This window comes from Patella vulgata, chromosome 9 (assembly GCF_932274485.2).
Source record: "Patella vulgata chromosome 9, xgPatVulg1.2, whole genome shotgun sequence".
NCBI lineage: Eukaryota > Metazoa > Mollusca > Gastropoda > Patellidae > Patella > Patella vulgata.
This window is the reverse complement of record NC_065887.2, coordinates 37,439,199-37,451,528: the sequence shown is the minus strand read 5'-3', so window position 1 is coordinate 37,451,528 and position 12,330 is coordinate 37,439,199. Positions and strand designations below refer to the sequence as shown.

At 35.2% G+C, this 12,330-nt stretch overlaps 1 protein-coding gene across 2 annotated transcripts; it reads right to left on the bottom strand.

The window, feature by feature from the left end:
• Nucleotides 1-212: 212 nt before the first annotated feature.
• LOC126807915 (uncharacterized) lies at nt 213-5,776 on the bottom strand. 2 transcript variants are annotated; one of them, XM_050532803.2, is made up of 4 exons: nt 5,754-5,776; nt 2,415-2,559; nt 1,561-1,699; nt 213-924 (listed from the first exon to the last, which is right to left on the bottom strand). In XM_050532803.2, the coding sequence occupies exons 2-4, from the start codon at nt 2,484-2,486 to the stop codon at nt 401-403; spliced, it is 735 nt and encodes a 244-aa protein (XP_050388760.1). In that variant the 5' UTR covers nt 2,487-2,559; nt 5,754-5,776; the 3' UTR covers nt 213-400. The 2 variants fall into 2 exon arrangements, with proteins under 2 accessions (XP_050388760.1, XP_050388761.1); XM_050532804.1 differs by lacking the exon at nt 5,754-5,776 and adding an exon at nt 5,478-5,550.
• Between the last annotated feature and the right edge of the window lie 6,554 nt (nt 5,777-12,330).

Sequence of the window (12,330 nt, the reverse complement as noted above, 5' to 3'; positions counted from 1 at the left end):
GACTTACAGAAATGTAACAGGACTAAATCCCGCGTCACTCGATTGCGATTCCGCCAATTCGGAATGTTCCGTACTGACAATCGAGCATCCCCAATATATTAGAATGTGAGTATGACTGTTGCACTACCGATATTATATGTCGCCATCAGTTTCTCTTTGACCTGATTTACACTGGTCAGCAATACCAGGTAAGATATTTCCCCATAAAACTGTTCAAAGTTCTACACATTTACTTTATTGGTACCTAAATCGTACTTGGGACGGTTGTGTGTAGCACTATTCACAAAAAATAGTTAAGCAGCTGGCTATGGCAAAGCATTTAAACTACCAAAATTCAATACCAGGCTGAGGAAAGTCTTGCACCCCTTTAAAAAAAGTCAAGATGAGCCGATTAAAGAGGTTAAGGATCATCTGATTTTTCATTGTTTTTAATGTCTAAATTCTCTTCATATTCCACATCTTCAAATTCCTCATCATACGCTGGCTTCTCTTTTATTTCCGCGAATATGGCTTGATATGTTTTTTTTTCTTTGTACAGACTGTCCTTAAGGTATTCAATTCGAACATTCTCAAAACCAGTTTTTTCTAGCGCTACCATGTATTTCAGAGGATCGATGTTTCCATGCTTAAAGTATCCTTTCGATTGCAAAATTTTCAGTCTTTTTAAGTTAAGGGTTGTTACCATGATAGCACCTGGTTTCATCACACGATAAATTTCCCGTAAAGAATGTTTCATAGAGGGCCAGAAATAATAGGAGTTTACATGAAATACCCTATCAAAGGTGTCCGTATTAAAAGGCATATGATGCACACTGCTTAACAAAATTTGGAGTTTATTTTGTTGAATCAATTGATGACATGATTTACTGGCATATTCTACCATATATTCTGATATGTCTACTCCATGAATTTTTCCATTTCCCTCTGAAATACAGTAAAAAAAAAAAAAGCATGACATGTTGGCATAATTTTGCCCTTTGTATATCTTTGTATGTAGGATTACAGTACAAATCAGATTCTAAAAAGCACTATAAAACTGCAAAAGTCATGAATGAAGTCATGGCTATATAGACTCTTATAAGCAAAGAGAATTACTCTCCTTACTAGGGTGCTCCCTTTATTTACCAAATCCCTCACCTTGTCTAAACTGGATAAGCATTTTCAGGAGTGATTATTTTGCAAATTAAGGAGAGCTTATTTTTAGTATTGTGGGTAGCTAATCTGGTGTGGATGAATCACAATCTGACCATTATAAATAAATGTCTTTAGTCAAAGATGAAGTGGAGCAACAGAAAATTGAATTAATTCGCAGAATTAGATAAATTTAATAAAAAGGGGGTTAACATTCTACTTTTCTGCACCATCTGGACTAATGAAAATGGACATAAGTCATACAGTGTGCTATAAAAGGGAAATTTTGCCCGGACAGAGGCTCTGCGTCCTACTCTTATTTCAAATTCAAACTGTCAAGGGTTCTTTCATGTGCACACCATCTGAGCAACTAAGAATTGAACAAGACTGTGACTTGGCCATAAGTAAAAGAAATAATCTTTATTTTACCCTTTACATATTTGTATGCTGCTTCCAACCCACAACCAGGACCAAATCCTATTTCTAGCACTTTGTGATCAGGTTGGATATTACACAAACGAGCAGCATTTTCTTCTAAATATGCATTACGCTTTTTAAATGCAGAATTCTGAAACAAAGATGAAAATAAGTGTGAAAAATTTCTCAATACACAGACATTCAATTGAATGTTCCAGAATTGAATTATCTCAGTTCCTCAAAAAGTGTCAACCGAGTAAATACTAGAATTACGAGTGAAATAGCAGGCAGCAACCAAATATGATACTATCTTGACCAATCACCATAGCTGAAACGTTTGATTTTGTCATGATTCTGTTCACAACACCCATGTTTTGGAGACTGGCCGAACCGTGACGGAATTCAATTCCATGTCAAACAATAGCTGCCATCTATTCAATTCTTGTAAAACATGAACTGAGCTATTTTGCCTCTGCTAAATAAATTTTCGGGCTACCTTGGAAATATAGCTATATGTTACATATCTTGAGGGCATAAAACCAAGAACCAGGGCTGTTGAGAGCTGCCTTGGTCCTCTTCCTAATGTGTGAAATCGTCTATGGATAAAGGTATTCAAAAAATTCATTTTGAGAACATAAAAAAACATAAACTAAGTGAGAAATGAAGCAATTCATTTATTACGAGCGTACATTAATTGTCTTTATGGGGCCATTGCATTGACAATGAGATTGACACTTGCCACAGCGGATCTTTCGTCTGAGTGGGCCTAATTTTCTGTTATCCTAATTTTCTGTCCTGCAAGTACAAGTAACAGAGCTACCATAGCCCAGCAATAAAAATATTTATTCATTTAATAACTTGATTACCAGCCACCATCCCACCAAGCCTTTCTGTGGGTTTTTCAAATTCAGTGAAATCCGGTTAACTAAGCCAGTCATATTTTGTACTTCAGTGAATACTCCATTAAAAGTGGTCTTAAAGATCAGGCTTTTTTCTTGGTCAAACTTTTTACTGAAAAAAAAAAATCAAAACAGAAACAGTAAATAAAAAATAATTATAATTACATAATACCAGGCTGAAACAAAAATCATTTGAATTTGTGTACACTATATGATATATATATGTTACAGTCAATGTGTAAAATCAGTCAATCTGTAGATTGACTGGAATTTTTAGTCATTCTGTAGATTGACTGATTCACTCAGTCATTCTGTAGATTGACTAAAAAAATCAGTCAATGTACAGATTGACTGGAAATTTAGGTGGATTTCTAGACAGATTGACTAAAATGAATTATTCTCACTAATGAGTCAAAAACATTAAAACAAAACAAACAGTTATGTAGATGTTCATAGTTTTATTCACATATCAGGTATGATTTCAGTTACTGTTGTGAATGGGATGCTTGACATATCATGGAGGACTTCAGTTCTTGTTTGGACATGTGGTGCTGGAGTGACACCTGCTGTTGCATTTAACGCCTGACTTGAAACATTTACATCTGTTGGTCTGACATTGCTTGCCACTCGCTGCACAGTTGCATTTAGCATATCCCTGGCCACCGCATCGAGATTCACTCTGTACTGCCTGGCGTAGACCAACTTCAACATCCCTGGACATGTCCTCAATGTTAAACAGCTTATTGGTGCACAGGTCGAACTGAGTTCTGCTATAGTGTCCCTTAAGAATCCCAGCCTTGACAGCAACACGATACAGGTCATTCTCGTTCCTGTCTACAATGACACCCATTATGTTGCGAGGGTCACCCTTACCACGATCAACTAATGGAATAGGGATGGTCACATTGTCACCCGGATTGCCAGCGACATGCTCTAATCGACTACGTTTGACCATGCGTTCAGCTTGTGAAAGCTGACCATCCACTGCTCTTTTCCTCTGGACCTCGATGTTCTGTTGATTCACTCTTAGCTCTGAATCTTCAGGGTCTGCTGTATCAGGTTGCATGGTACCAGTAGCTTCACTCACATCTTGATGTTTTACATGGCTAGTAGCTTCTCTCTCTGATGATGGGGCTGAGTATGCTGCAAGAAGGTCTTCTTCAGAGACCATTCTTTCAAGTATTTCTGTTGGAAGGGTGTTCGAGCGCAATCCAACTTTGGCTTCACTTCCAAACAGGGCTTTGTATGGTGATTGCTTTATTCCAGAGTGGTAGCTGCTGTTCTTTTGGAATTGCACAAAGCGAAGTCCCATAGGCCAGTCTGTTGAGTCGTTGTCCCCTAGCCATGCAGTGAGCATGTCCTTCACGTCACAGTTCAAACGTTCTACTGAACCTTGACTCTGGGGATGTCTTGGCTTACCATGCACCATGAGAAGATCAGGCCATAGAAGTTTCAGCTCTGTGATAACGGATGCCGTGAACTCAGATCCATTATCGCTTTGCAAAATCTGAGGTGCTCCGAGTAATAGGAAAATGTCCATCAACTGAAAGGCAACTTCTGCAGCACGTTTGGATGTTAATGGACGTAGTACACAGTATTTAGTGAGATGATCTTGGTAGACCATTATCCATCGGGATGAGCCACTTGCCATTGACTGCATGTCAATTAGGTCTACTTGGCCTCGTGATCCAAAGTCCTTTGATAGAATGGGCTTAACCACTACTCCTTTGGTTGTGATGCGTTTACGTTTCTTCTGGCATTCTACGCAAAGTGACTTGTACAATTCTACTGCATCGCGGGTCACATTGGCATATTTTTTCAAAAATTGCTTCATTTTATCTCGGCCACCATGACCAGTTGAAATATGATCTCTCTTAACAATGTCAAACATATCATCGATATGTGTAAAGTAAATGGGCTCATCATCATTGGTATTGCGTTTCCTGATTAACTTTTTCACGTCACCACACTGCAATATCTCATAGCGACCAAGGATGTAATACTGACGAGGTGTTTTACTTTTGGTAGAACCAGCTTCTTTCAGCTCTTCAAGTAGAGAGCAGGACTTGTCATAAGGACTCTAACTGTGGCTTCCAATTTGTTATTCAAACAATCAACTAATTAACCATACCTGATATCTTAAGAAATTAAGGATTAAGAAAGAGTTAAAACTTTGGCTTCCAATCTATTATCAAAACAGATCATATGATAGACTTTAAATAATCTGATAGACTTTAAATAATCTGATAGACTTTAAATAATCTGATAGCCTTATGTGATTCCATTAGTGAGAATAATTCATTTTAGTCAATCTGTCTAGAAATCCGCCTAAATTTCCAGTCAATCTGTACATTGACTGATTTTTTTAGTCAATCTACAGAATGACTGAGTGAATCAGTCAATCTACAGAATGACTAAAAATTCCAGTCAATCTACAGATTGACTGATTTTACACATTGACTGTAACATATATATACAGATACATCTGGGAAGTGCAAAAACTGAGTGCGGTCTGCCAAGCCATCACAGACACACCGGTACAGGTAATTTAAATATAAGTTTATGTTTATGAACGTTATCGATTTTAATCCTGTTTTAGGTCAGTTGTTGGATTTTCGATAAGATGAGTCTCTGGTTATTTTAATGTACTACAAGTACACTATTATTAAATTCATTTATTATTTTGGTTAAAGTGATTAAAGGCCTGACTTTTCTTTTTGTTACTTTTTCCTAGATAATGTGGCATGATAGAAAAACAATAAATTATAGGGCTGGGACATGTCAACTAAGGATTAGTTGAGGGGAAGGGGGGGGGGGGGGCAGATGTCTAGCACCAAAGTGCGAGTAATCTTTGTGGGGGGTGGGGGCGATCGAGTTGCACATTCCGATGCGATCTATGCCCTTTTCGACGAAGTGAAACATAATTTGATAAACTAAGACATAATAATGTAGCATGACAAAAAATAATTTCTGGGCATTAGTTAATACATTCTCCCCTTTACACAACAAATTAATAAAAACTAAACACACGTTTTTTTGACTTTCAACTTGACAAAATATTACTTTTCAATTAGATTTATCTCTCTTTAAAAGCTCTTCTGTAAGATCAATAAGAACCGTTATGATTGGCTGATTATGGAATGCTTCTTCCAAATTGACCAATGAAATCCTCTGATAGATATTTTAGGCACCAAACGGACCTCCACCATTGTAAATAAATGGTTGCGAAGAATAAACATGTTTGGTAAATTAATTTGTAAATATGAAAATATTGTTTGAAATTGATCATTTGATCAATCAACATACACAGTGCCATTATATCTGTATAGGTTGAGATAACAGTAGGCTCCGTGCAACCATAGATAATAGTTTTGTCTTTGACGTCTGAAATAAAGTGAAATGATGAGTGAGAATTAGACAATTAGAATTAGCCTACTCAGCTAGGCCAGAGGCAAAGACAAAAATGATAAATAGATTAATGCATTTTTCGTTGATGTGGTTGAATTGTCAGTTGGTTTATTTTATTTAAGCACTATAACCATCATACAACCATGTTCAAGTCTGGTGGTGGGGGGAGGGCCGGGTGGATGGCCGAATGGTTAGCACGTGCATGCTGTATGACATAAGGCCTGTCATTGAGTCAACTGGCATGGTTTAGAATCCCCGGTTGTATGTGGCAAGGAGTATGGTCGTCTGTCCGTGGGTTTTCTCTGGGTCCTCCGGTTTCCTCCCACTGCTAAAGACCCCTACGTGCAAGCGAATTATTGAAATAAAATTAAACCATATGTTAGTCCCGAAATGACCTAGTTTGTGTCATTTCAGGACCAACATACAGTTCATTTTTAATTCATTAATTCGCGTTTGCCTAGGGGTCTATAGCGGTGGGAGGAAACAGGACAACTCGGAGAAAACCCTATGAGGTTAGACAGGCGACCCTACACCTTGTCACGTACAAGTGGAGAATCAAAACCAACGCCTCTTGACTCAGTAAAAGACCTAATGATGTAACAAGCATGCATTAATCATTCGTTCCCTCCCCTCTCCTTCCTCATGATTTTGTACAAGTAATTGTTATTTGTTTATTTTTATTAGTTGAATGTTAATTTGATCAAAATGGAGAACTTTGTATTATATGAGAGTTTAGGGAAGAAGGAACATGTGACTATTTATAAAGGAAGACGAAAAGGAACGATACATTTTGTAGCCATTCACTGTATTGATAAATGTAAACGACCAGAAGTAACCAATACAGTAAGTTATTGTCTAGACTTATATTATAGAACTACTATTCTGTCGCCACATACTGCTTTACAAACTGGAATTTGGCCTCTAACCTTCAATCAGACCATTATTTAATATTTATCAGGATTTGTATTTATTTCCATCCAGTTTAACAGAACAAAAGTACTGTAGATGAATGTTTATTAAACAATTTACTTCTAATGGTATTGACAATCGTGATAAAATTGAAAATGATGGATTTTAATTTTTTTCAGGTTCGTATGACACATGACATAAGTCACACTAATATCGTGCAGTTTTACGAATGGTATGAAACCAGCAATCATCTGTGGCTGGTCGTTGAGTTATGTACTGGAGGAACATTATCCAGTATTATTTCTCAAGATGGATGTCTACCGGAGAGTTCTGTTCGTAGTTTTGGTGTAGATTTGGTTGTTGGTTTACATCATATTCATTCACTAGGAATAATATTCAACGATCTTCAGCCCTCTAAGGTAACAATTCTAGTGGGTGTCATGGAGGGACAGGGTGTGCTTATTCTTTGTTGAACTTCTGATGCCAGTTCTCCTTTATGTGAGGAGTTTTTTAATGAATAAATTAGCTCAAGAAAAAACACAGAAAAGCTTAGATGAAACTAATTTTATGTACCAGTATTTGTAAATTTGTCTAACAAATGTCTTTTGGTTATGAATAGGTTTTACTGGATACAACAGGAGCTTTGAAATATGGAGATTTTGGTTTATCAAAAGGTGAAGGTGAAAATTTAGAAGAATTATTCCATGGTTTTGCTGATGCAGGAGAACAGTGGAACCCAGAAAATATGGCAGACGTTTATAATAACATAGTAACAAGGGGTAAGTTGATTGGGTGGTCGAGTGGTGTAAAGCATGCACTTTAGATCATGAGATCTGTCATTGACGTGGTTTCAATCTTAAGCATGTACATGACAAAGAGTAGTGTCACCTGCCTTACCTCCTGGGTTTTATCCGGGTTCTCCTGTTTCCTTCCCCTATGCACAAGCAAATTATTGAAATAAAAATTGTACCATATGTTAGTCCTGAAATGACAGTTGATTTTGGGTGGATGTTAAACCCCATTTTTCTCTTTCTCTCTGCTGGCTTGAAAATAAGAAATTCTGTTTGCACCCGACAGTGTTAATACATTTGAATGGTTTATGCATTAAAGATACATGTAACTGTAAAAAGACAAAAGCATGTCTGAATTTCAGTCTGATTGTTATGGTGATAGGCAGCCTATTTCAATGCTTCCTCTGATTTTTATTATAATGATATAATTTCTAGAATAATTAATTGTGATAGTAGATTTATCTGTTCTTAAATTAAACATTGATATGAGAAATAAAAATCTTGTTTTGTTTTTTCTAGGAAATCCATCATATTCAGCTCCAGAATTATTTCAAGGGAGAGAACCCAGTGTATTGAGTGATCTTTGGTCGTTAGGCTGTATTTTATATGAATTATTTACAGGTAATAAAATTATGTGGGATTTTTATTCGTGATTTTTTTATAGATTAATTGATTAATTTCTGAAACAACATTGTCAACATCACCGTTAGAAGATTATCAATCTTTTGTACTCTATTTATAGGTCACCCACCATTTTTGTCTGAAACTTTGGAACAACTGAAGAATAAAATTATGACTCAAGATTTCCCTCCACCTAAAGTTAGAGGTAAATTATTTCTTAGATTAGCATTCTCATAGCCAGTGTCTTAAAATAAAATTTACCTGTATTCAACATTAAAATCCCAGGTTGGCTTTGAACATATATATAGAAATGTTTAGGTGAAAACTGTGTTCATTCAGACAAGTCAAACAATATGTTTTATTCTTTGGTTGATGAATATTCTGTATTTTCACTTAAGGTACAAGATTTTCAGCTAAACCATCACCAGATTATTTGAATTTATTAGAGGGATTATTACAGAAAGATCCCACAAGAAGGTATGGCTTATTATTTTGTTGATACGTGATCTAAATAAGGAAATAATGCCTGTTATTTTGTTAATACAAGCAAGGAAATAATGCTTGTTATCTTGTTAATCTAAGCAAGGAAATAATGCTTGTTATTTTGTTAATCTGAACCAGGAAATAATGCTTGTTATTTTGTTAATGCGAGCAAGGAAATAATGCTTGATATTTTGTTAATCTGAACAAGGAAATAATGCCTGTTATTTTGTTGATCTTAACGAAGAAATAAAATGCTTGTTGTTATTATGTTAATAATGAATAAATCTAGTCCAAATTATCATCTGAACCAGTCGACCTTTTCAAATCTAATGAAAATCAAAAACAAACTGTATGGATTTTACAACATTAATTTACTTTTGTTTTCAGGCTAGGATGGCCAGGTTTGGTAAATCATCCATTTTGGCAGGACAAGTTGTCTGATCTAGCGAAAGATTTAATTATGTCACAAGATGTCCAGGGTAGTGTTACATTTACTGGGCGTAGCAGTGTATTTGAACATGGTGGAGGATCTGCACTGGGTAAAATAAAGGGATTAGATTTGATGACTGATCGACCAACATCTAGACTAGATACAGGGGATGGAACGAGACCAGGTAAGTTTGTGGAAAAAGATTCACACATTGTTTGCTCAATATTGTATTATATCAAGTTTCTTTGTACTATCACGGTTCTGACATAAAACTATAATGGTCTGAAACCAGTCACTTTGTAACTATGAGTAATATTTAAAATATATTTGAAGCATGCAGGAAAAATTTGAATTCAGGTGTTCTTTAGCAAGTTGCTCAGTTTTTGCCTACTTGTTTACTTTTGCTTAATGTGAACTGTTAATCTACAAACCCACAGGATTTTAGTCGAAACTAAATATACTTATTATTATAGAGAGATTGAGGAATCATTCATATTTCAGGGTCAACTATGGGAGAATATTTACGACCTAAAACAGCCCCAGGTTCTGATGGTGGAGAAAGTCTGTTTACTTTGAGGTGATAAAAAATATGGCATAGTTAAAATATCATGTTTAATGTGGACATATATTACCGTCACTTCTGTCAGTCACTCCAGACGTCGGCATCTGTCAACAATATTCACTGTTCTAGGGATGGTTCATTTGGTCATAAGGAAGAACCCTATTTAAACTTAAATTTTTGCAATTCCATATCACCAAAATTTCTCAAATTATTGAATTGTAAATGTTAAACTTAATTGGCAGACTTAACGTTCTGTGCACATTTTAAGCGAGAAAGGACAAATAATTAAAAAGATCATTACTCAGTCTCTCTATCTTTTACTTTCCTTTTTTATGTTTTCAGTGCTCGTCCTCATACAGCTTCTCAACCAGATGAGAGAGTAGCTTCACCATTCCGCACCCTTCAATCACCCCTGACAACAAGAGAACCAATCGTAAGGGATGAAACAGATGGACCAACCAATGAGGTGCTCCAGTACATCTATCACCCCAGTGATTTTATAGTGACTAGCATTGTGGATAATCCAAAGGTAAGTTACCTGTCAGTCTCTTTGTTCCCACTTCTTGTATATGCTAAAATGAATTAGCCCTTATCAATAATGTCGTTCTGATTGATTTATGTCTATTAGAAAACTTGTAGTAATCGTTTGTGGTCCAAAACATTGCTCACATTTCATATATTCATAATTTGTTTTTTTCTAGATACAAAAGCCAGGATCTACAAAATATGACACCAAAACTCTTCTAGTTCCACCATATACAGGTAAACTTTAAATATTTTATTTTCAGTGGAATTTAGAAGTTGCGAAAATAATAGGAAACAATTTCAGTGAAATTCCAACAGAGCTTTACTTCAATCTTTCGACTAAGTAATCCATATTAGTTGTGTCTTAAATATATAAAGCCCCAATATTCTTGACGTGAGGGCTAATATAGACTTTCAGACCATACACATTAAAAAGCAGTTCTACCATAAAGCCTATTTGTCCAAAAATGATTAAATTCAACCAATTCTGTTGTAAGATAATGCCATGATATAGTTCACATTACTTTATATTGATTTCATGCATTCATTTTTTATGTAATTGTCTGTCAACATTTAAAGGATAACTCATTTCTATGCATGAACATCAAAGCCAAGATGGTGCATGTATCTAACCAATGTTTGTTTTTTTGTTTTAATCATTCAATTATTACCTAAAGAACACTTCTTGGCCATTCATTTTTGTCCCAAAAAACTCACAAAAACGCAAAACAAAAAAAATGATACATTAGAGCTGGTATATTAGAAAAACATTCCTTGAGCGGAACGGATACAACATTTGGCTTAAATTCTTTTTTATTTAGAAAGCATCTGTGTTCTGGGAGTCCATGTGAGCTCTAACTCCAGTGTTGACCTAGTTTACTGTATAAATTGTGTCTAATTGTACTGTCTATAATGTGTTTGTGTATTCTTGTGCAGTTTTCCTTTCATTTTCTATAAATTAATTCGACAAAAAGATAAGCTGAAAAGTATTCTATTGACTTTAATTATTGTTTGGCTGCCCTTTTTGTATTTGTTATTTTAGATATCAGAGTCATTAAAAAAATATATTATTAAAACAATTTTCTGTGTCCTTTCAGTGGAAAAATTATTGGCATTACCAGAAAAAGATTATCAAAAACATGTGAAGACATTAATTGATCTGATTGGGACCGGAGAAAAAGGTCCGCCATCCCAGAAACGAATACATCTACTACATTATGCGGCCAGTATAGCAACTAATAATAAAATAGCAGAAGAAATGGTAAAACTGAATGGATTGTCCGTTTTATCTAAACAGTTAAAAGAGACACAACATGTTGACGTGTAAGTTGTATTCCATTTTCAATTTGGTAATTTTTTTTTTAAGTTTATCACTTTTAAAGCTGCTGATTGTCTTTTGCATTTTTTGGACAATGTCTGATTTTTCTCAGCTTAAACAGGCATTATATAAGAGCTAAATCTGTCTTTTGCAGGTCTTTCTTTGGGTCTTAAATGTTATATAAATTAGTAATTAGACATTTATTAACATAACTAGACCATAATCAACTCTCGAAGCCATCGAATGGCTCCGATTTTAAGCAGATTAGAATGGTTCAGCCATTTAATAATTTAATGATTCAAATGACCAGTACACAATGACCAGTACACAATGACCAGTACATCTTGTCAAAACTACACCTGAAGTGATTTGAATGTAATTTTCAATATATTCATTTTGCATTGTCTATTTTTGAAATATTATAGCAGGAACGGCCACCTCTTTATCTAAATCTTACATAACGCCTCTTTAATCCATGCTAAAATGTACATATAATTAAAATAACATACCCCAAAACATATGAATGGTAGATAATCTCCCAGCTTGGATTAAAATGAGGCCCATCAAAAGATTTTACCGAACACTTATAGGTGGCACTGGCCTGTTTATATCGCCTCTAGAGAGCGGATTCTGAATGTTGTTCAATTTTCAACTCATCGATCTTTGTAAATACTGAATGGATTTGAACCACGAAGTGTGAAAATACAGGTTTAAAACCATGTATAAATCATACTATAGATAAAAAGAATGTATATTATTTTTTTAGGAGAGTTAAATTAGCAAGAGTGATGGCTTTAATGTCTTTAAACTCAGATGTTGTTGATGAAAATATTAAT